This window comes from Electrophorus electricus, chromosome 10, assembly GCF_041902795.1.
Source record: "Electrophorus electricus isolate QZ-2024a chromosome 10, ASM4190279v1, whole genome shotgun sequence".
Classification (NCBI taxonomy): Eukaryota; Metazoa; Chordata; class Actinopteri; order Gymnotiformes; family Gymnotidae; genus Electrophorus; species Electrophorus electricus.
Window position 1 is genome coordinate 21,088,923 of NC_137506.1, and position 22,532 is coordinate 21,111,454.

The following is a 22,532-nucleotide window of genomic DNA, read 5'->3' on the forward strand; positions in this document are numbered from 1 at the left end:
TCTCTCTGTGTATTTATCACAACAAACTACCAGCAAGGAAGCCCCAGCACTTTAGCAGTGCAGATCACACATGATTTGGTTCTAACGCTTCAGTCATTCCTATATAGGCTAAAACCTTTCCAATTTTATGAGTGCACCTTCTTTAAACTCTGCTATAAGAAACTTGGCCTTCAGTGCTCGATGCAACACAATTCTAGAATGTATTTTCCATGTCACTTTTCCTCCTTTTGCTACACACTGCCACATTAGAGGCCATCCAAGCGCACACACATCCAGGATGAGGAGGAAGACGGGCGTGGCATGAACAAAAAGCAGCAATGACCATTCCTCTAGCCTTTCATCTAGAAGACAGACCGAACACATCGTGGGTAATGATCAATTCACAGCAATAACAATAACAACAATACAGACAGATGCAATGAAAACAAGAATCAATACATCTGGAGATTTTTTTTGTGCACTATCCATCATGGGAAACGGAGGTTTACGTGCATACTTGGAAGCTGCATGAGTCATGTCTCTTGCTCATGAATGCTTTCCTCAGTGTACCTGCTCCAGCAGGCAGACTTACCCGCCCCCACTGCACAGAATCCAGAATCTATAGATACCAGGTGACCAGGAACAGGTCTCACAATGAGACATGTCCGGGAAATCCACAGGTGAGAGAACTGGCTTCTAGGACATCAGAGAAGGTTATTTTAATGTAGAGATTAACCATCATTCTGCAGTTTTAGTTCAAATGAGAACCATGATCTCAATTCCCTTAAGAGATACTTCAGTAGTCATCGCATGAGTGACTTGCATAGTATGTATTCCAGTGTAAAGACAGTGACCTCTGCCGCTGAAAAGGAGACAATACACTGACTCCATGAGCGCCATTATGTCAAAATATGAAAGGAAAAAAAAAAAAGAAGACATTTTAGGATTTTAAATAAAAATCTTTTATTTTTAAAATAAATGCATTTTACATTCTAAAAACAGCAGGCCATGCACTGCCATTCAGAACATCTGAGGCAAACAAAACAAAACAAAAAAAAAAATATATATATAGGCAGAAGATATGCTAAGCTAGCTTTTCTTTTAGCTCACTTTATGGCAATTTGTCTCAAACTTCAGGATGTCGACATTCTCCTTCCAAACGTATGACCAAACACTTGGCTCTTAAATCATGGCTTGTGTGGTGCTAAATAAAACCACGAACTAAGAATATAGTGACAATGTAGTAAACAGCACACAGTAGTGCTGGCTGCTAAACGATGCTTCAGTTGAGTACTAACATAAATAAGACTACAGAAACAAAACAGGCTTAGCAAAGACCTCAGCAGAAAGAAATACGCGTTTATATACTGTATTTAATTTAAGGCTTAAAAAAGCAACCAGTAATGGGAAAGCCCTTCAATGTAGGAGTGAATGTATAGCAACAAAATTTAAATCAGATTTTCCAGATCTGGAGCTTGAGACATGCTTCACAACATTATATATATTTATATATATATTTTACTCTTAAAAACTCAGTAAGACCTTAACATTGGCAGGCACACATCATACCACGCACTGCTCAAAGATGGCTTTTTTCCTACTCTTCTGGAAAAATGTACTTCCAAAAAACGACAGGAAAAAGCAGCAACAAAACGACAATAACTGTACAATTCTATAAAACTGTGTTTTTACATTAGTTACAAAAACTAATACTTTGTTTAGCGTTCCTTCATATTCAGAAAAAAAAAAGATGGACATCGCATGTATTTTCTTAAAACAGTGACCTATTGCTGGTGTGCAACAGTATATTGGTTTTGAATAATACTATACGGTTTTGATAAAGTTTGAAAGATAGACAAGCAGGCTGCACAGGAAAATCGAAACAAACTCGATGTTTTTCTTGCTGAGCTGAGGTCATCCTCACTCCAAACTGAGCAGGAAGGCAGAGACTATGTTAACAAGCCTGGTGATCCCACCGAGGCCCAACAGGCACTGAGCTGCAAGAGAAGACCTCCGGCTGTTTACCGTTTTACTTCAGGACATTTGTTTTCTAGAGGATAACACATTTGGAACATTGCGGCAAGCAGGCTGAAATCCTGGATTCTATCCTTCATAACGTTGCATTCAGTGTTTTGTTTATGTCGTGCAATGCAAAACTGTTTGTAGCAAGAATAAAATGGCGGACTGTGTTTGTTACAGTGGACAAAGCCCAAAGCCGTCTAGCAGTCATTCACTAGTAGTGCTGGACACATGACTGCACAGCTGTCCTACCACGCGATATATATACACACACACATATAAAAAGCTACACAAACTCCAGCTTATTCATGTGGGAACTTTTACTTCATTGCAGAAGTGCTTGCAGTATTTTCAAATTAACAGATCAGACAAAAGGAGAATTCTTATCAATTCTTAATAGTTGCAAGATTATATTGTTTTGGATGTCTGTTCTGCTCAGCACTAATCTTGCACCAACCCAACCTCCCTCATTCTGAGCAACACGTAGTGCTAAAGTTCCTTCATTAAAATGGCTGTTACTGCCATCTAGCGGCTGCTGGCAATGAGCCTGTGGTGGTAAACGGACAGGGCGGATGAGTCCAAGGCAGGTGCCATGAACGCGGCGGTGTACGAGGTCACAGTGAAGCGGCGTAGAGACAACAGGATTAATAAACACAACTGAGCACCAAGAGAACCACAACGCTTGGCTCCCCAAATCAATACAACTGAAACGCAACAAAGCTGAGTGATGGGAATAGTGGGGTGGGGGGGAGGGGTGGGGGTGTTGTTGTTTTGTTACAATTGAGTAAATTTTGATACATTTCCATGCAAGGTGAAAGGTCATGGTTATCACACTAGCTCTTGTAGGATGGAAAGGCACTGCATGAAGAGACAGAGGTGGTGGCAGCAGGTGTCTCTGGGAAAGGAGCTCCTCACTTCAGGAAGCATTTTGCAGACATGCCTCAGCCCTGGGTGCAGCAAGAACACCCCTCATCCTTGTCATTAGTGTTAAGTGAATGTGTATGTCAGTATTAACACAAGGGGGGGGAAAAAAAAAAAAAAAGTGTCAGCTTTCAAACAATCTCTGTGTGGCCATATCAGACCCTTGGCATGGTTAAAAATAATACAAGATAAAGAGTAAGAGAATCAAAGCCCCCCAGCCACACCCACCCCAACAGCCCCTCCCCTTTTCAGTCGTGTGAAGCAGGAGCTCTCAGACCCAGCCGCTGGTGAGCTTATAGAACATCTCCTCGTCTAGAGACTCATTCTGGTCCTTGGCGCGTGTGGACAGGAAAATGTAGCCGCCGATGAACTCATGCACCACCTTGCAGTCCACCTCAGCGCAGATGAAGGAGAGACTGGGCTCATCAGCGAACTCCACCGTGACCTGCAGTCAAAAAAAAAAAAAAAGAAGCAGCAAAAGAAAACAACAGGACTTAGGGGGAAACTACAGAGCTCTGCAGAGTCAGAGTACCTATGAAACACTATACCTTCTTCTCCCAGAGGGAGTACTACTAAAACAGTAACATTTTGATCTCCCAGTAGGAGTACTAATGAAACAGTATACCATTTTGATCTCCCAATTCACGTTCCACTGCTTCATGTTGCTGAAGCGCCAGGTCTTAATGGCGTCCCTGGTGCTGGCATCGATACGAATCAGTCTGTTGTAGGTGATGCCAATCAGCTCCTCTCTCTTACTACCTTGAAACCTTAACGCAAAATATCACAACAGTCAGCTCTCTTGTCTGGTAATAAAGACAGAAGCAGCCTCACATCATGTATGGGCCACTGTAATTAAAATGTAATCGAATATGTAAGCTGTCAAACAGGTTTGCCTATTTTTTTTTTTTTTTTTTAATCATGCACAAAATATTTGCAGCGATTGGGGCATTTGGTGGCTGGTGAACCTGATTAAAAAAAGACTGGAGTAAACACTCACTTGGCCAAGAAATGAGTGATCCCAAACTCTGGTAGCGACTGCCAAGCCTGGATGAAGCGCATCTTGGCCTCAATCAGACTCATCTGGGCCACATTCTGATGGGCCTCCAAGATACGAGCAGAGATCTGAGAAAACACACACAATAGCGTCCGCACTGAAGGTCAGGAAGCACCCGCCAGCAGCCACGTGCCAAGAAAATGACCGAGATGACAAACATTCATGCCGTTACCCAACTGTCACCAAACAAGAAGTGAACGGAGAGGCATGGTGTCAGGCGGCCACGGCAGAGATCAGTGTGTCCCCGCAGGCTTCTGTTAAAGGCGATGAGGCCTTTGTGGTGAGCTCCATTCGCCGCTAACCGCACTAAAGCACTCCAGGGCACTCCAGATGCTGGTGGACTGAGAGGGGCCTCTTCTGCCTGCCTTTTTACATTTTCTCCTTAACACTACTGAGCCCACCACCTCTGGTGCTCTGCATTTTCACACGGGTTAGTACTCCCGATATCTTGGCACATAGGTTGTTAGTCAGCCGACGGCCTCTAAAGTCACTCTGTGCTACGCTAACGCCATGGCATTGAAACCAGAGCGGGTTAGTAGAAGCATGTCTAGCAAGGAAAGCAGGTGAGCAGACGCCACCACAAGCAACCACCACAAGCAACCACCAAGCAGGTTCACTTACCATATCCCTGATATAGCCAGGCTGGAGAGGTGCAGGGGCAGGAGTGAGGGGAGGGAAGAGAGAAAGAACCGGAATGAAAAACAAGCAAACAAACAAAGCAAAGGAGAAAAAAAAAAAGTAGCATACAGGCAGACAAGCTCAAAAACAAGTCAGCAAGGATAAAACAGAGCCTCAGAACAAGGGAGGGGCGCGCGGCAGGAGACGCCCATGCAGCCGTCACGGGGGGAGGAGGCGGGAGGAGCAGGCAGAGGGGGAGCATACGGAGCAGGCCACACCATGTAGCCCCCACGGAGAAGAACCAAACGTTCTGGATTAAATGCATCAGTACACAACAGCGAAAAGGCCTCTTCCAAGCATAGGGGGCCGTCTTGCTCCATTTGTGTGTTACTCCAAATCAGTGATTCCCAGTGATTCCCAGTTGCATTCCTGCTCAACTGCAGGAATGATTTCTGCACTCCAACAGGTAGGACAGTTTATTGTAGAGGAACAAATTGAACATGAAACTAAACCGACCACAGGAAGGTGTAGGACAGAGTGAACTTCAGGACTGGTGTTAGCAAACAAACCAGCTAGCAACAGCAACTGAAATCCAACAGCAAGATCAAACACACACATGGTGGCAACTGGCTATAAAGTCAAATGATAAGAAAAACAGCATTTTATATGTCTACAAATTTTCTAATTTCTGTAATAAGGATAAACAAATATTGAAAAATGAGCAATTAGGATCAACAGTGTTTTGTTCTTCTCAGAAAACATTTACAATTCCTTTTTGTTAATTTACTTAAACATTTACTAATAGCATTACTATTCCCAACATAAATATTATTGATTTTTTTTTTTTTACTATTTCCACCAGGGGGTGCTGCAACCCAAATTAATTCCAACCAAACAGAAGCGATTCAGAATGGCCTACCGTTTGGCTGCGGCTCTTTGATGTGCATGTGAAGTTTACTGTCTCGTCAGTCAAACTAGCAAACAATGTTGTAACACCCCAGTTCTCGCAGTTCTGCTAATTAAATCAAATGTCCTCTGGGATTAAAATAAATAAATGATGTGATTCTTTTACGAGTGGGATAAGGAGAGTGAAGAACAGGAAGGGGTGGCCAAAAAGAAAAGGGGAAGTTAAAAAAAAAAACCAAGCCCATCATCTCCAGAGCACAGCATCATCAGAGCAGCTGCCGGGGCCATCTCAGGCTGTGTTTCCTCTCAGCATTCACCAGAGGCTCTCGTTTCCTGCCGCTTTCCCGCCTGTCTGTAGAGCTCCGCCCCCCGCGGCCCAGCGCACAGGCTCAAGGGACCCGTCGGCTTGGCGAGCTTTCATGTAGCGGCGACAGGGTGGAGAGCAGTTGGGAGGGGAGGTGGACACTACCAACCAATATCCCTCCAAATACTTCAGGCTCTGGATTGTAGCCAAGGCCACTGCCCCTGGAGTCAGTCTCTCACACACACAGCGTGCGCACACATGCCAGCGCGCATCCACTTACACATGCCCTCTGCTTTTGAGTGTAGGGAGGAGGGGAAAAACAAAAAACAAAAAACCATGGCAGACCGTTTTGAAAGAGAACATGCTCAGAACTGTTCCGTTCATAGTTGCTGAGTTCAGACGCTGCACAGCGAAAGTGCCGTACTTGCATTAGACTGCGGCGGTGGTGGGAGCCCCCTCCCCCTCTTTAATACGTCATTTCCTGCCATTTCCGTCATTGATATTGTACAGCATTCTCAACAAGTGCGCAGTCCCGGCAACTCTCCTGACCGGACGAGTCGCTTTTGACTCGTCACAGCAGCTACACGTCCTTTCTGAAAAACAGACCCACCCACCCAGCCATCTAATCACTTACACACTGGGCGCATTCCAGCAGTACCACAGCGTCAGTCAAAACACCACCATGTGCTCCTCTGATGGCTAAACACTTCCAGATGCGCCACGCACAATTTCGTTCTCGGCACTTCTGCCTGAACTGGAGCTGAGGTCGAGTGAGCACACCTCCTCTCAGAGACTGGCCTTGCCTTCCATTTGTGCTGAGTGAGCAATATGGATTTGAGACTTTATGGATTTGAGACTTTCCTCAAATATCACCTTGTCCTGTTCTCCACTCAGAGGGAGGGAGAGAGGCACAGAGAGAGAGAGAAAAGAAGAAGTAACCAACTCCTCTTTCTCTTGATCCTAAGAGAAAGGCACTAAACATGTCCAGCATTAGGTGCTGTAGGTTCTAACCTGGTCTTCTGTATGTGGGACCATGAGCTGACAGAGAACTTTCTCTTCGCTACACCCTCAGTTACCTGTTTGTTCTTGTACTTCTTCAGGTACCGGGGTGACACCAAACACTCTGGGTTGATATCGGTGGTGATGGGCTCGATGATTTGGGGGTCAGGGTTCATGTGCTGCATCTTAAGGAAGGACAGAATGTTCTGGACCTCCAGATTGTAGGAACTGTCTGCCATCGTCTTCCCTTTGGAGGCCAGACGGCAGGCAGCCATCCACTGTGCATACTGCTTCTCCTGAAAGTGAGAGAGCGAGAGAGTTAGGAACAGAAGTATGATCATCTAGACTTAGACTTCATTTACTAATAAATATCATCTTAATTTATTAACATCTAGTCATATTATAGTGCTCTAAATGTAGGGTTTGAAATCATATCAACATGTTTCAGCAATCCTAAAACAGATCATCAAACATGGGGATACTCCATGTGCATGTGGATGGCATGTGGCTGGCATGTGGCTGGCATTGGGATGACGTAGATGGTTGCTAGCTGGATAGCATTCCTATTTAATGTCTCTGAGTGTTCAGGGTGTGCAGTGGTGCAGCTAAATAAATCTACACATAGCTCAAATTATATATTTTTAGCCAGAGTGAGTTAGCAACATGCTTTGGAATTTTAGGAAAAGGTAGTCAGTGATACAGTAATGTATTTCTCAGATGTTTCTTCCATCTGTCTATTATTCATCCCAGATGTTGCTCAAACTTCAGAAATGTCTATTATATTTTAAGCATTTTTACAGAAAACCTACAAGCGGTGCAGTATGTTATGTAGTAAAGTCTTGAACCTTGGTAGTCAGCTGTTGCTCAGTCTTTGTGTAGAAAGCGTAGCTGTTAATGGCATGGGCGGAGGGAAGGTCCTTTTCTCACCGTGTCACATCGCATCCAGATCTCGTTCATGCCGTCAGCCACTGGGATCAACAGCTTAATGTTGAATTTCTGACCGGAAATATTGACATCTGGGGTCACCTCGCAGCCTATAAAGAGGAACCAGAGATAGCTATGACTTTCAACTCCGGGACGCTCCAGCAGGCGGTGGATAGTGGGAACTCCACTGTGACGCAATTCCTGCCTCTTAGGTTCATCTGGTGGGCGGGGATGCCATGGGCCTCTTCTCGGCTCTTGTAGCAGGAGATGGTGATGTCCTTGAATGTGCACCAGTACTGCTTGGGCCCTTTCAGTGTCAGCTTCTTTGGCCTGAGAAACACACAGCTGACATCAGTCAAACCACAAGAGGGAAAAGTCCAGCAACGTACGAGGGCTTTCGTCTTTTTTTTTTCAAATTTTCAAGAGGATCATTTTTTTTTAAATCTATGCCCCCCAAAAAGTACATTTCAAAATTAAATTAATAATTAATTCATTTAGAACTACTACTACTTAAGTCTCTGACAGCAAGAGGTCAAAAATCATGTAACATGCGCACATGCAACATACAAAGCATTTTCCCCGTAGTTTATTTATCTTTGATCAATTTTCCTTTCCTTTAAATAAATGTCCAGTGGGAGGATTCATAGAGTTCATATGGAACATTTAGAGGTGAAAACAGTTCCCAAGCTTATTCTTATTTAGAAAACCTTCTACTTCTGAAACAGCTTTAATGTATACACGAAGCAGGAAACCAGCTCATGAATATACAAGAGAGTCCCCAAAGAGCATCCTGAAAAGTGCAACAGTCAGACGGTATTCCACTCACTTGAAGACTTTCACATAGTCAGCCAGTTCAGGAATTGATGTAATATCACCCTGGGAACGGAGATCGAAAAGGAGCAAAAATGGTTGAAAGATTATATTTACATTTAATGACAAATTATCGCATGCATAATAACATAATAAAGAACAAAAACATACAACAACCAATGTATTTACTGTATTCAAATTGTGTCGTAAACTATGCAAAGCAGCGTAACGGAGACGCCAGGGCTGGTGTCTAACAGTGGGTATATGTGAAGGTAGAGTTAAACTACCAGTGTGTTGGAGGTCTTCCCTCCCTCCAGGGTGATCTCCAGATCTGACAGGGCTGCGTCCACCTCGTCCACCTCGTTCTCGCTGTTCTTCATGTGGTTGTCCGAAGACATGATGGACAGCTTGTTGATGTGATACTGAGAATTCGACAGCAATTTAAAATGAGTGTTTTGGTAACAGATAACAGTACGTGTCTCGTAATAAAGGCCTGATGATCTAACTTTTCCACAGTGACATTTTCCAGACTGTCTCCTCTATGCTAATGATTCTGAATAAATTAGGTGAAGAGGTTTTTTTGTGGTCTGCAGCTGTTCAAATTCACCTTTTTTAATGTTGAGTCATAAACATTTGGCTGCATAGAGAAATGACAATGGAGTTGTTAGACTCATCCCTAAATACAACTTGTTGACAAATGGTATTTACAGAGTCACATGAGTGACCCTCACTCCCACCGTGTCTGAATGAGCAGATGGTCTGAGAGGACGTGCGTATTTTAAGACCCTGGTTCACACTACCCGTCTATAGCCGACTCCGGTTTCAAAATGGAGGACAAAGACATCGCGTTGGCACTCCCCTCAGTTCCCCCTGTAGAACTCAACAAAAAGACCTTCACCAGTTCCCAAACTGACTAGACACCACCATACGTAGCCAGCGTGATGCTTCCAGATGGGATTCTCAGACAGAGGCTCCACTGCTCAGCCTCAGTGCGTCTACCCAGAGACAGCCTCCAGGGCCCAGGCAGCCTGAAACCCAACCCCTAGCTTAAGTGCTCCCCACCGTCGACAAAACACGCCGGAGGACTGATGTGGTAAGGCTGGCCAACCTAATTTAACCCCCCCCAAACCCCCTGTAGTCGGCAACTCTGGAGCAAAGAAACCTTAGAGCCCAGATACACCTTGACAAATCCCATGCTGAAAAACGAACAGTGCCGGCTGCTGGAGACGTCCAGGGTGTTAGCTGGGTGGTCCAGGCCTGGCCTGCCTGCCGCCCATAAGACACCCACTCTATATATACACCTGGGGGTTAAGACAGGGAGGCGTTCTCCGATCTTCACACTCAGTTTTCATGATGGTCGGAAATAGCAGGTCCCTCCATAGCCACCGGGACTGCTGAAAGGAGCGGCGAGGCTGGGCCTTGCATTCTTCCTTACACCTTTGCATCCCAGACCGAATTCGCTTATGTTGCCCTGATGTACAGCTCTGACAAACTTCTTGTTTGGTAGTACCAACTGCAACCTGAAATGATGACTTGAGTTTGCAAAAATAAACGGTCATCAACAACCAAAGAATAATTCAGGATGCATCGCCAAACCTGACCAACAGATGCACAGCCTATTTCGTTTATTAACAGTGCGAACAGGCTGGGAGCCCAGTGTAAACACTGCAAGCTCTCTCATCACTGGCTTCCTAAGCAAGCCCAACAGCCTATTATGGCTTTGGAGATGCACCCCCCACCATTTGGCATCCAAACACAGATGTAAAAGTAAAATACACGCACGCACGCACACAAACAAAAGCAATGCTGAGCCTTCATTCTTACTTACCTGGAGGGCAGCAAACATCATCATCTCTTCCTCTGTGCACTCGATTTCCTCCAGCAGGATGGCCCACTTGGCCTGCTCGTACAGCTGGTTTACCCGGATGGCATCATACTGTAGGGGTTGGGAAGAGGCAGCATTAACCCCCAGCTTTGCATGTTTATCCCAGCTGAGCAAACAGGACACCTCAAAGCTGCTTCCTCCACCCTGCACCCACCAGGCCAGCTGCAGCTGCTACCTGAAGGGAGCTCGGTGTAGTGAGCTACTGCATGTGAACACGATGCAAGGCGGGCTACGGGTGCTTAACTCTTGTCTTGTTTGATGATTTCCACTAACCTGGTAATTAATTGACAAATTGAATCCGGTGTGTTTGGGCAGGAAAAAAAAAAAAAACACCCACACAACAATCGGTGGAAACTAGGCATCCTGGATTAGAGTTAGGAGACCCCGCCTTATAACCGCAAAGCTGTCCAAAAACGTAGTTCTTAGCATACCTTTTTGAATGTGGATACTTCCAGTTGCACAACGCAAACATTCAAGACAGCAATTAACTTGAACAAATAAAACTGATAGTGTAGCATAGGCCAACTCTAACAATACAAATTAATAAGCTTAAAAGAATCAGCTCTAACCTTAGGGTTGAGATCAAAAAAGCTATGGTATTTGAACCGCAATAGCAGAACCTCATTCTCCTTAACATCCTGTTCCATCAGAGACCTGGAGGAATCCAGCCACCTTTAGAACACACAAAAGACAGTTATTGCCTGAGTCACCAGATATCAGAGCCCTCGGACATCAGTAGTGCACTACTAGACTTACCCCTGATTAATCTTGGCCTTATCCAGGAGAGATGGTGGTTTGTAGAGCTTAACCAGTATGTCGGGGGAGGAAATGGGCTGACTAACAGCGAGGATGCTGGGATTGCCCTCAGACAAAGGGCTGTCTCCAAACCAGGCAGAGGTGGGGGAGAGTGGGCTGCCATCTCGAGAATCATAAGTGGGAGTCATGGTCTTACTGTAGAGGCCAGGGCTGGAGTAGATGCTCCCTAAAATACAATAAAGGTATTAGCATTACGCTTTCAGTTTATGTAGTTCTTCACAGTATTACACTAAGAATATATTCATGGACAGTTACCCACACATATTAAGCTTAGTCCAGGATTAAAAGGTGATTCCCACCTTTAGCCCAGGACTATGTTTAATTTACATTCATCTTATGTAGCTAGAGTAATCCCAATACAAGCAGTGAGGGAAAACACAAAAGGAACACGGTGCGGTGGCAGCCAATCATGAACACAAACACACACACTGGCTGCTCACAAAGACCAATGTGACTGCAACCAAATGCATAACAACTAAGCAGCACAACTCTACAGGAGGCAGCATGCGGATGCACATTAACAACAGTCTTCAACCTTGGGTGCACACAGCAAACAACCAGAAGCACGGAAGGGTCCTGGAGCTAAGATGGCAGGGCAGTGGCAACATGGCTCACAGCCGAGCACCAGGGAGGCCGAAACTCAGCTGTGCTGAAGGGTTGGGGCGTTCTTCCAAGGATCTTCACATTTATATTTCCACTACACAGGTCCCAAACGTTTTTTTGAACCAAAATCTGTATAACTTTCAATCTCGTCATTTCCCTCAAACACATTAATCTTATACGTTTTCTGTAAATGCTGAATGTTAACTAAAAAAGGAACTCTGTGGTTAATGAATACACATTCCACAACATAGTCTTTTGTTTTAGCTGACTTCTAAAGTTCCTCCTTCTTGAACTTTAAAGCTGTACGCATGACTGTTTGAACTCAACATTAAAATCTGCCACACTGACCACGTTGACACACATGATATTCTAAGCTTAAAAACAACACTTAAGAGACAAAGCACGGTGTAGCAGCCCACACCCTATATTCAGAAAAAAAAGATACTCCAGTAAAGATCTTCTTCCAGTTAGAAGAATAATGCCAGGCATGTGTAATGTGTGCAAGAACCTTCACCTCGACCTATGACAATCTGTGGGTTACTCCTGTGAGGTTTACGTGATATATCTGAAGAATCTGGATGCAGATGGAACAGACTCATGCTATTGTTACCAGCTCCCCAAAATGACTTCCTGTGCTCCCTGCGGTTAAGGTCATAGAAAAACATGCAGTTATCTCCTTGATGCATCATAGGTCTTAACAGGACATTCCACTAGCACCTAAAGGAACAAAAACTGCTTATTCATGGCACAGACATGCCATACTACGGCATACTACGGAACTGACCATAAAAATGATGTGCACGTAAACACGGCCAGTGTCGCCCACTATTATATATCCATAAGTCATAGGTCATAATAATGTGAATATAAAATACAATTTTGCACTGGATCCACTTTACAATGTTTTTCCTCATGGCCCAAGCGAGGGGACATGCAGTGGTCCTGTACCAGTGGCCAGCCCAGCCGCCAGGCCAGCAGTGTGAAGCCACTGCAGCCGTCGTGGCAGGAAGTGGCTTGAGGAGTTGTTGGGGTCATGAGAAACGGGAGAAACCCCAGGCCTTTAGGGAGTCTCTTCTAAACTCTGCAGAAGATAGTCTAGGGGTTTCTGCTCCCCAAAGGAATGCTAGGCTCGCACAGAAGAGCGATAAGGAGTGCGGCAGCGCTGGAGAGAGCGACAGGGCAGGGTGTTGATTCTGCCCAGGTTACCGTGCAGAAACGCAGCCAGCGCAGTCCAGCTTGTAGAAATGTGAGCATGTCCTAAATGGTAGGTAAGAAGACTAAACCACACACCAGGATCCTGTATGCATACAAACAGCTGATCTAAATCAGAATCAGGATGTGCCTATCCCTCTCTGCATACTAGCACATTTCTGCAAAGCATTTCATTTATTTACATTGTATTAATTTACAAGTTAGCAAATTACTCAGCTAGATGCACTGAGCAGTAATGCAGAAAAAAACAAACAAACAAGGAAATGACTAAATCCTGGAAACTGTTTTCTTCACATAGCCTCCTCATTCTGGCCTGACAGTTTCATGTTTGTCAGAGAGGTGAACGTCGGCATAATATTGGGGTTTAGGAAAATGTGAGGGAAAAAAAAAAAAGAAGCAGAGTGAGCACAGCACTTCCTTATCACACATGGGCAAGTGTCCCATGACCATCAGCAGGGTTCCTACACAACCTCTCCTGGGACCTCCTCTGCTCGCCAGCGGGCAGGTGACTGCTTCAGCAGCTGGGTGAGGAGATGTGAAGGAAGCAATGCACAGAGAAACAGGAAGCCTTACCTTTCACAGGTCCGATGTGTATAATCTCAGAGGCTGGAGGAGAGAAGAAGGGAAAAGCAGGAGGAAAAGGAACAAGAGAGAGGACAGATTAAAGAGATTAGCAGGGAAGACAGATTAAAGAGATTAGCAGGGAGGAGAAAAGGGAAATGTTAAAGAACATGGAGAAAGAATTGAACATCCCATTGATGGAAACCAATCTGAGATCCCAGCGTGTGACTCAGCTTGTCCAAGCTCAACACAGTGAAAATGCATGAAGTCACTAGCAACTGTGATTCAATCAGTGGAGTAAATTTGCCACAGTGGGGAGGCCCACATCTCTGTCAGGGCTCATCATTTTTACCAGCACAGTCAACACTGGGTCTGAGAATCCCAGGATCCTCTGACCCACCTGAGAGAACCACAGCACATGACAGGAGCTACACTGCCCCTTTCAGCTTTAGCCTGAGTGCATGGTGAAGAAAGCCTGCTATTCTCTCTCCCTCTCACACACACACACACACACACACACACACACACACACACACACACACGCCTGGAGAGAGATGCAGTAAGCAGAAGGAGCGTGCCCCTGATGAAGGGTAGAGGAGAGCCCCCACCCCTGGCTGCCTGCAACGCAGGGATTCTTAAATCGGCCCACCCAAGCCCTTCCCGGCAGAGAGTAAACAGTAGCACTTTAACTCACTTCCTGTCGAGAGGGAACAGCCCACAGCAGTTTGCGCCCAAGAAACTCCAATTACATCCCCTATGCGTGTCCACTCCTCCCTTAGAAAGAGTCTTTGTGGAGGGAAACATGGAAATCTCTAATAGCCTCCAAACACCATGCAGGACCCCTGCTCTATTCTAATAGGGGTCATGCTGAGGTTAAATGCCAATAGCGAAGGAACAAGAACTAGATTGACAGTGAAGACCCCGGCCCAGAAACAGTGCCGCTGAACAATCAACCCTTCTGCTTGGGCCCCGGGGCCTGTAGGTTGTGCCTGCGTGTGGGATGCCTGTTCTGGGGCCCCAGGGTGGGGCATGTATGGGACAATGAGGTCCATTCATGGAGCCTTGGCTCCAGCTCTGCCTGAGATAGTGGCTGGCCTCGGTGCCTCTGGAAGCAAGCTTGCTTCATCACCGTGGGGTGTAGCTTGATGGCTGCCTGCTCTGTTTCAAAATGGCAGCGTGACCAAATATGTACGGAATCTAAACCATTTGGTCCCCACAGCCAAAGCCCATGCAGTACAATTGCAAATCATATGCTAGTTCCATGCCCAGAGGTTCTTATTGCAGCAATCACTCAGAATAACAAAATCTAATTTGTTTTCCTGCAAGTCAACCACACAAACCAATAGACAGCAACATTACCAAGGACAGAAGCATCTTTCCCATACATTGCTCCACCAACATCAAATCTAAGGCTAAAAGGGTCTCATGTACCCTGCTGAAGGCACATGGCTAACAGCAGGAAAGAGGCTGGCATGCCCTCAGCTAATGAGGGGACTCTACAGAAGCACTTCTGATTCATCAAAACTGGCATCATACTCAGCTGTCATGTCATGGTATAGAAGCCACGGCATGTGTAGTCACTCACACTCACACACACACACACACGAGACTAATATTCTAATGGCCAGTGGCATGTACCTGACCCAGACGTGAACACAGGTAGAGGGAGGCTTATGTGCCCCATCCAGGGGTGAGCACAGGTAGAGGGGGGCACATGTACCTGATCCAGGTGTGAGCAGAGGCCCTTCCAGTTCCAGAGCTTCCTCCTCACATTCCTCCAGCTTTTTCTTCTTCTTCTTGGGGTCACGGGGCTTGCGCAAGAGAGACAGCTCCTCAGGGTGGCGGATATCTACAGCACAAAGGAAGTTATTGTGGTGACAGTCCGGCAGCCCAGCCCACGGAGCACAGCCAGGCAGCTGTGCACAATTTTACATAAAGCCATGCAGTTAGCTAGATTCCTGTGTAAAGATAACACTTAGAGATGGGTTAAATGTAGGCCCACAAAAAAAAAAAAACCAACACAGCATGCTGGGAGGCCAAAAATGAGCTGAAAAGACCACAGCAAAAGAACAAACAAACACTGGTGCAAAGGTAACAGAACCAGCAGAAATGGCATCTCTCAGACCCCCTCTCTCATTTTCTCTAACAAAGCAAGAGGAAAGGAGTTACTGTTTCTGGGTGGAAAGGATTAATGATATTTCACCATTGATCAGTGTAGAAGTTAAAATTTTGTTTTTGGTTAATTTGGATTAACCTGGTGACCCTGGCATGATCTCTGGAGTAGGCAGTGACCCTGCCAGAGCATGTTCTACTGTTTGCACTTTGCAAACACAACAACTGGAAAACCCAGTTGACAGCCAGCACCCAGATTGCAGTGCTATACACCCTAATGTAACACCACAGCTATGAAAACAAACACAATGAAAACAACATGGTCTGCAAGATCCATAAAACAGCTGCCTTTGGTCATTTAAAAAATTTCTGTCAAGAAATAGTCTGCAAGAAGGCAAGCTACAATCAACAAACCCTAGCAGACAACTTTACAGCGTTTGCGCCACCTGGAAATGATGTAGGACAGAGGAGGATGGGGGCCCTCCTTTGAGTCTTGGTCTCTTCCTCATGCTCTAGGGAGTTTTCCCTTGCCGCTGTCGCCCTTGGCTTGCTCACTGGGGGCTTGGACTCGGACATTTGTAAAGCTGCTCTGTGACAACATCTGTTGTAAAAAGTGCTATATAAATAAATCTGATTTGAAATTGATTTGATGTGGAATGACCCTACTATTCTGACAGTGAATCTCCGCAAAATCAAAATCTAATTCACTGGTAGCACACAGGCAGTGACTGTACCACCCACTACAGGATTGCCAGATTGAAAACAGAAGGATTTTGTAGCCTATTCTCTGCTAGAAGCCTTCTGGGTCAGCGGCAATGGGCAAGGTCCTCCAGCATCCTCCAGCGTCCTCCCAGCACTCCCAGGGTATTCGGAGAACAGAAAGGGGAGCCGGAGTGGCAAGGCAGGGCGGGAAGAGCATTCTCCAGGCCGGGCAATGACGAAAGCAGACCGGTTCTACACCCCCAACCCGCCGCCTGGGCCCAGAGAAGCCATCAATCAGCATTTATAATGAATTCTCTGACATTTAAGAATGCTTTTCACATAGGGAAAGATGCAGCCAGCAGATATTTTTAATGGATAAGAATCTAGCGACTGCAGTTCCAGCTGACACACTGTCTGCGCATATTTGTCTACACAGAAACATTTGGAAGTTTTATTCATTGCTGCCTGGTGTCTTGAGAAGACCTCATTAGTCTGTATTAAGACACTGGTTCAGAACAGCCTGCACCCCACTCCCTTTCCACTGGCGTGCACGCACGTGCGTCGGGGGTATACTGGGGGTGGGGGGAATCTTGGCTTAGCGAGAACTGCTTGTTTAGTTTGTTACTACAGCAAAAGCATTCCAGAGCTTTTAAGAACTACCAGATGGTTGGTAGCTCTCTCTCTCTCTCTCTCTCTCTCTCTCTCTCTCTCTCTCTCTCTCTCTCTCTCTCTCTCTCTCTCTCTCTCTCTCTCTCTCTCTCTCTCTCTCTCTCTCTCTCTCTCTCTCTCTCTCTCTCTCTCTCTCTCTCTCTCTCTCTCATGCATGCAGATGAGCAGCAGATCTCTGCTGTCACAGGCTGAATGAGGAACAGTATGAAAAAGTTTAAGCTGTAGAATTTTGCATGTGAACACAGCGAATGAGTCCTCAACTGGCTCATTTGTTGCCCTTCAAACATAGAACCACTGCCCCTTGCACTTACAAACAGGAGGACAAAACCCCAGAGTCAGAAAACGAAGCTTAGTGAAGCTGAGAGTGTGCCGAACTCTACTGCCAGAGTGCACGGAGCTGGTGGGAGCAGCAGCCATCTTAAAGGGAGTAGCTCTCCCCACCCTTCTGACAGATGAGGGGCTAAATGATAATTCTGTACATCTACCACATAAAAGGGGAGAGAAAAAGCTACAGAAATGAGAAGCATGCAGGCTGTAACACAGCCTTCCAAGACAATACAGCACCTGTTAGCACAGCGGGGATACACAACAGCTCCAAAGCAAGTACAATCACTGGATTTGAAAGTATACAACCAACAAAACAACACCCTTTTCCAGGTCAGGACTCAAAGGCTGGACTGTCTGTACCATGTGAAATGTTCTGGCAGCAAGGTATCCAAAATCAGTTAAATGTTTTAAAGAGATTTGTAGACTCAAGACAGCCATAAAAATCCTGGTCATTTGCATTGACCCAGTACTGACTAGACATTCTACTAAATAATTATTCAGAAAGCTAGATCAATTATTTAAAATAATTAGTTCATTTAATTAGTCAATGATATATTGATCAACTTCTCTGTTAAATGATATTAACATCATGTCAGTTACGTTTTCCATTTGAAGTCCTTAATGGGGTCTTAATGGAAGTCCCAGCTAATTTAAGACTATTCTTTCAGTCGTTTTAAAATAAACTGCGCTAGTTCACCACTCATTGTCAGTTATTCGCTGTTCTGGGCATTACAGACTTGTTTTTGACTTATAATTTGCATTTCACTTTACAACATTACGTTGCGAATCAGTGAATCAGTCCGAGGCCTGAAAACGCAGCTCAGTAAAATCACTGAGTGAACGGGAAGGTTTGTGGTCTGGCTGATATCATATAGGAGAGCCTGTCGAGCCTCACAACATTTGACTGCTTACTCCAAACAGCGCTAAAAGATGTCAGCTAGGCCCGGGGACTTTACTCCACGGCTATACGATTTAAAGACCTACACTAACATCTAGATGCAGGACTGCACTGGACCTGGACATGACATTGAGGCTGGACATCTGACTAGCTAGATCGCCTTGCAGCAGGCCTGCAAGAGCAGCTGTGCTGCTGTGTTTGAGGCCCCTCGGCTCTGCCCAGTAAAGCCAGAGTCGCTGCAGGCATCCCCCACACGCGGTCTCCTCAGCAAGCACAGAGGCAGCGGCAGACCGCAGGGGACCCGCTCCGTTGGCTCAGAGAAGCAGCAGGGCTGAAGACCAGCACCCCCTGCCCCAAGCATGCTCCCAGAACCACAGACTTCACCAGAACCACAGCAAATGGAGGCACTTCTAGTCACAATTAATTAATACACTCTCTTTAGAATTAAGAAGACAATATCCAATTGTGGAGAAACAGTTTAGCATAAAAACCATTTAATAGGTCTTGTCTTTTGTTTGAGGTTCATTAGAGCTCTGGAGCATGCTCATCAGGCTCACTGTGACAAAGATGCTTGTTCATAGCTGTATTATACGGCGTGCCAAATGTACAAAAATAAAAGAAATAGCTTGACACTCATTTTTAGCTGATATCTTTTAAACATCTCTACACATTTAGACAGAATAAAATCAGCCTTAGTATTTGCTGTAGAGTTTTCCAAACAATAATAGTTGCAAATATATTTTGTATACTTGCACAATATGGTGAGTGACCAAATTCACCATTTTAAGATGCATTTTTGCTCCTGGTAGAGGTTCCTGTGCCTTTTAATGTTATCACCTTTTTCCATGAAAAACTCACACCATCACAGGAGATGTGTACGTGTTTTCATAATTTCTACATTTGCATTAACATTTAAGATTTAAGATTTAACATCTAAAAGTTACATCTAAAAACATGTAACTATCATTTTAAGCTCTCTTGTTGTCTGTGTGTGACCATAGTACATTGGAACCATGACAAAAGGTCCTGCTTCTAAACCCTCACCACTTCACTGGGCTTTCTGTGACATTTCACAGAAGGGGCCATTTGTTGGCTGAGTGGAAGGACAGAAGCAGAAAGTTAAACAGACTGGCCTTAGAGCCAGCACTCACTGGAGTTAAGCTGTGAAAGAGGACTATTGGCGATTACAAGAATGCACTTAAAGCTCATTGCTACCTAATGCTTTTTTGCATACCGTCCCTGAATGAGTGACGTCTTGCTTAAAGGTTTGTACACTTGCTTCCTTCAGCCAAACTGAGTATGGACACTTGAAAACTAATTGTTGCAATGCTGTAAATTGCTAGTGAAGCGCTAGCAGGCAGCATTCATGCTTGCTTCTCTGCAGACCTGCAATTCAAAAGGTACAAATCGGTACCTGTAACTAAGACATGCACGGACTTTGAGAGAGACAAGTTGGAACAGCTGGACTGAGAGCATGGTACATGGTGGCAGTACATCCACACTGGGCCCAGCTAGTGTCCAAACGTGCAAGTCCACCATTAGCCATTGCACTGGGGGAGTGAACCCAGAGCACTGAGAAACTGCTACTGCATACGCAACTGGGATTTTCTCTTTCTCAAGTGAATCAATTACTGGGTCGGGCAGGCCTGCGAGAGCTGACTGAATGGTCATTGTCTCAGTCTCACACGCAGCTGCAGGGAGAATCCAGCACTCTGTCTGTCTGCAGCTGAGGCCAGTTGGCCGACTGTAAACTTCCTGTCCCATCCAGTTCCTAACGCTGCGAGACGCGCCGAGCATTAGGAGAAAGCCCAGCAAATCATCAAACCAGGAGTTGTGCTGAGCTCATGGAAAAATGCCTTCCAGGCAGAGAGTAATAGAGCACAAGTGCTTCTGTCAATCTCGAAAAAAAGAAGGATCAGTAAAACTGGTGGATCTTAGGCAAATTAGGTGAGAAGAGGAATGAAAGGCAAGATTCCTAACACTTTAAAAAGCAGAACGCAGATATCCAAACGACTTTCCAGCCACCGTAAGTTACCATACGTCACTCAGGCATGCGCAAGTCAGCCAAGAGGGATATGACCTGAATTACTCTGGGGTGAAAATAGATTTATTATGGCAGAGGCAGAAGCATGCCAAACTTGGAGAAGGGCATGGCTATTTTTCCTGGCCCAGGTTTGTCTAGTAACAAACAGAAAAGTCCACTGTATTGTATCAGAAGTTTACCACCTAAGATTGTTAGTTTCTCTTATCATAAAGAGCTCCACAGATACTTTAAGGTGGGGTAAATGACATGTACAACCAAGCTTTAGACAAAATGCACAAAGTGTGTTCAGGTGGCACAGAAAGTAAGAAACATTAAAAGATTTTTTTAATTAAAAAACAAACAAAAAACAACAACAACAACAACAACAACAACAATAGCAAAACAACAACAAGCTAAATCTATGGGATCTACTGGAGCAATAAGAAGACCCTATACCAAAAATTTCAGCATGTCCAGATCCCTTATACAGTCAGATGAATTTAGCTAAATTTAACAGTGATTTTAACTTCTAACTGAAAGGGTCAGAGTCTTGTGAGCTAAATATGGACATGGTATAAGAAACTATTAGTCTGCTGTATTGATAAGCAAGCACTGTTTGTGAAATAGGATTTGAAGCCATTTTATGCAGTCTTCCAAATGGCTAACATGTGAGGCCAAATCTTTGAAACTGATGCGGGACCACAAAGGAACACAGCCCATGACAGCCTCGAGGCCGTCAGACAAAAAAAAGCGAAAGGTTTGAAGAAAAGAAGGGAAATAAACACCACCACACACACACACATACACTGAGGTCGTTAACGTGCAGAATATAAGGCCTCCATGAAATGCCATTTCTGCTTGGGAAGATAGCAAGGTGCACTTACTGAAAGTTTTGCAGATGTCAGACACTGCCTTGAAGACACGGTCGGAGAAGTTCACCTTGACCTTCATGTGCTTCATGTTGGGCAGCTGCAGACGCAGCAGCTTGTGCTGTGGCGTGAAGAGCAGGCGGGCGTCTGCCTGGATGCCGTACTTATCCAGCGTCCAGTGAGTCTTCAGCAGCCATGTCTTCTTCTTCTCCCACCACAACGCGTGGTCCGACCAGTCTTTCTTCACATCTACACACACACACACACACGAAAAAGCTGATGAGAGGAACCCAGCAGAGCAGCTGACCAAAGACTAGGAAAAAGAAGCGGTCAGATGAAACGGTGTGGTAAATTCAGACTGTTGAGGGCAAGGGGAGGTAAATACTGATAACGAGTGAGATAGAACGAGAGAGACTGATTAACGACTAAACTAAATATGCCATTTGGAAAGCAGAAAGAGCCATAGTTTTAACAATGCCAGGGCGACACTACCTGGTTGTGGGTACTTTAGCAGTGTCTCTGCAGCAGGGGATGCATTTACAGGTGAGCTTGAGCAGAGAGGCCACAGCAAGCACAGGGGCCGGGGGAGCAGAAGAGAGATGTCGCTTGCGTCACGCAGCGAGGAGATCAGGTTCAAGCCTTTGCGTTTGTTCCGGAGGCCAACTGTAGTCTCTGTAAGTGGAGACCTTGCACCCAAAACCTGTTTGTCTCCCTGCCACTGAAGGCTGACAATGGCAGAGCAGGGCTGCTTACAAGAGTGGCATAGCAACCACTGCACAACCTCTGAGGAAAGCCCAAATCCACAGGGATTAGCGGGCCTCAGAGAAAGCTGGCCTTCCTGCTCCCTGCAGGCCAAGCTAAGTCTGCACAGGGCCTTAACACTGAGGGCTCTTCAAGGGGAGAAGTCAGACGCCTTCCGCCACACTTCTAAGTGACTGAGTAATGGGGTAGTTTGTGGATGGATAATACAAATTTTCACTGTAATAAGCCCAACCCTCTCGTGTTTATTAAAAACAATAAATGGAGAACTACACAGACTGATTCGAACATCATGCCGGATAGTGTAGAGACATCTGGAAACAAACAGGCCAATGAATCACTAAAATGAATAACCCTTCAGAATTAACAGACAAAACTGGCAGTGCGGTAAACCTGATACATGCCCGAAGTAGTGGATGTTCCCGCTCAGGCGCTGACGTCAGCATTCCGCCACCATTTCATGCACACAGAGCGACGAACACGAACCTCAGCAGTGTCCAGTATCTCTTCTGGCCTGCGTCTTTCCCTAAGTGCTTCTCCCTAAACCCCCCTCCGCTTCACT

The 22,532-nt window shown here is 45.4% G+C and overlaps 1 protein-coding gene across 4 annotated transcripts in view; it reads right to left on the minus strand.

The window, feature by feature from the left end:
- Positions 1–917: 917 nt before the first annotated feature.
- Positions 918–22,532, minus strand: part of fermt2 (FERM domain containing kindlin 2) — a 31,339-nt gene continuing 9,724 nt past the window's right edge. Inside the window, exons 3-17 of one of the 4 annotated variants that reach the window (XM_027002402.3) lie at positions 21,227–21,460; positions 15,332–15,460; positions 13,624–13,656; positions 11,176–11,401; positions 10,989–11,091; positions 10,363–10,470; positions 8,822–8,956; positions 8,551–8,600; positions 7,930–8,054; positions 7,728–7,834; positions 6,878–7,096; positions 4,595–4,615; positions 3,917–4,041; positions 3,545–3,686; positions 918–3,364 (exon numbers count right to left, since the gene is read on the minus strand). In XM_027002402.3, coding sequence (XP_026858203.1) covers positions 3,191–3,364; positions 3,545–3,686; positions 3,917–4,041; positions 4,595–4,615; positions 6,878–7,096; positions 7,728–7,834; positions 7,930–8,054; positions 8,551–8,600; positions 8,822–8,956; positions 10,363–10,470; positions 10,989–11,091; positions 11,176–11,401; positions 13,624–13,656; positions 15,332–15,460; positions 21,227–21,460 — 1,931 coding nt within the window. In that variant the 3' untranslated portion in view covers positions 918–3,190. The remainder of the gene's footprint in view (positions 3,365–3,544; positions 3,687–3,916; positions 4,042–4,594; positions 4,616–6,877; positions 7,097–7,727; positions 7,835–7,929; positions 8,055–8,550; positions 8,601–8,821; positions 8,957–10,362; positions 10,471–10,988; positions 11,092–11,175; positions 11,402–13,623; positions 13,657–15,331; positions 15,461–21,226; positions 21,461–22,532) is intronic. The other 3 variants (XM_027002403.3, XM_027002404.3, XM_027002405.3) reach the window with 3 other exon arrangements.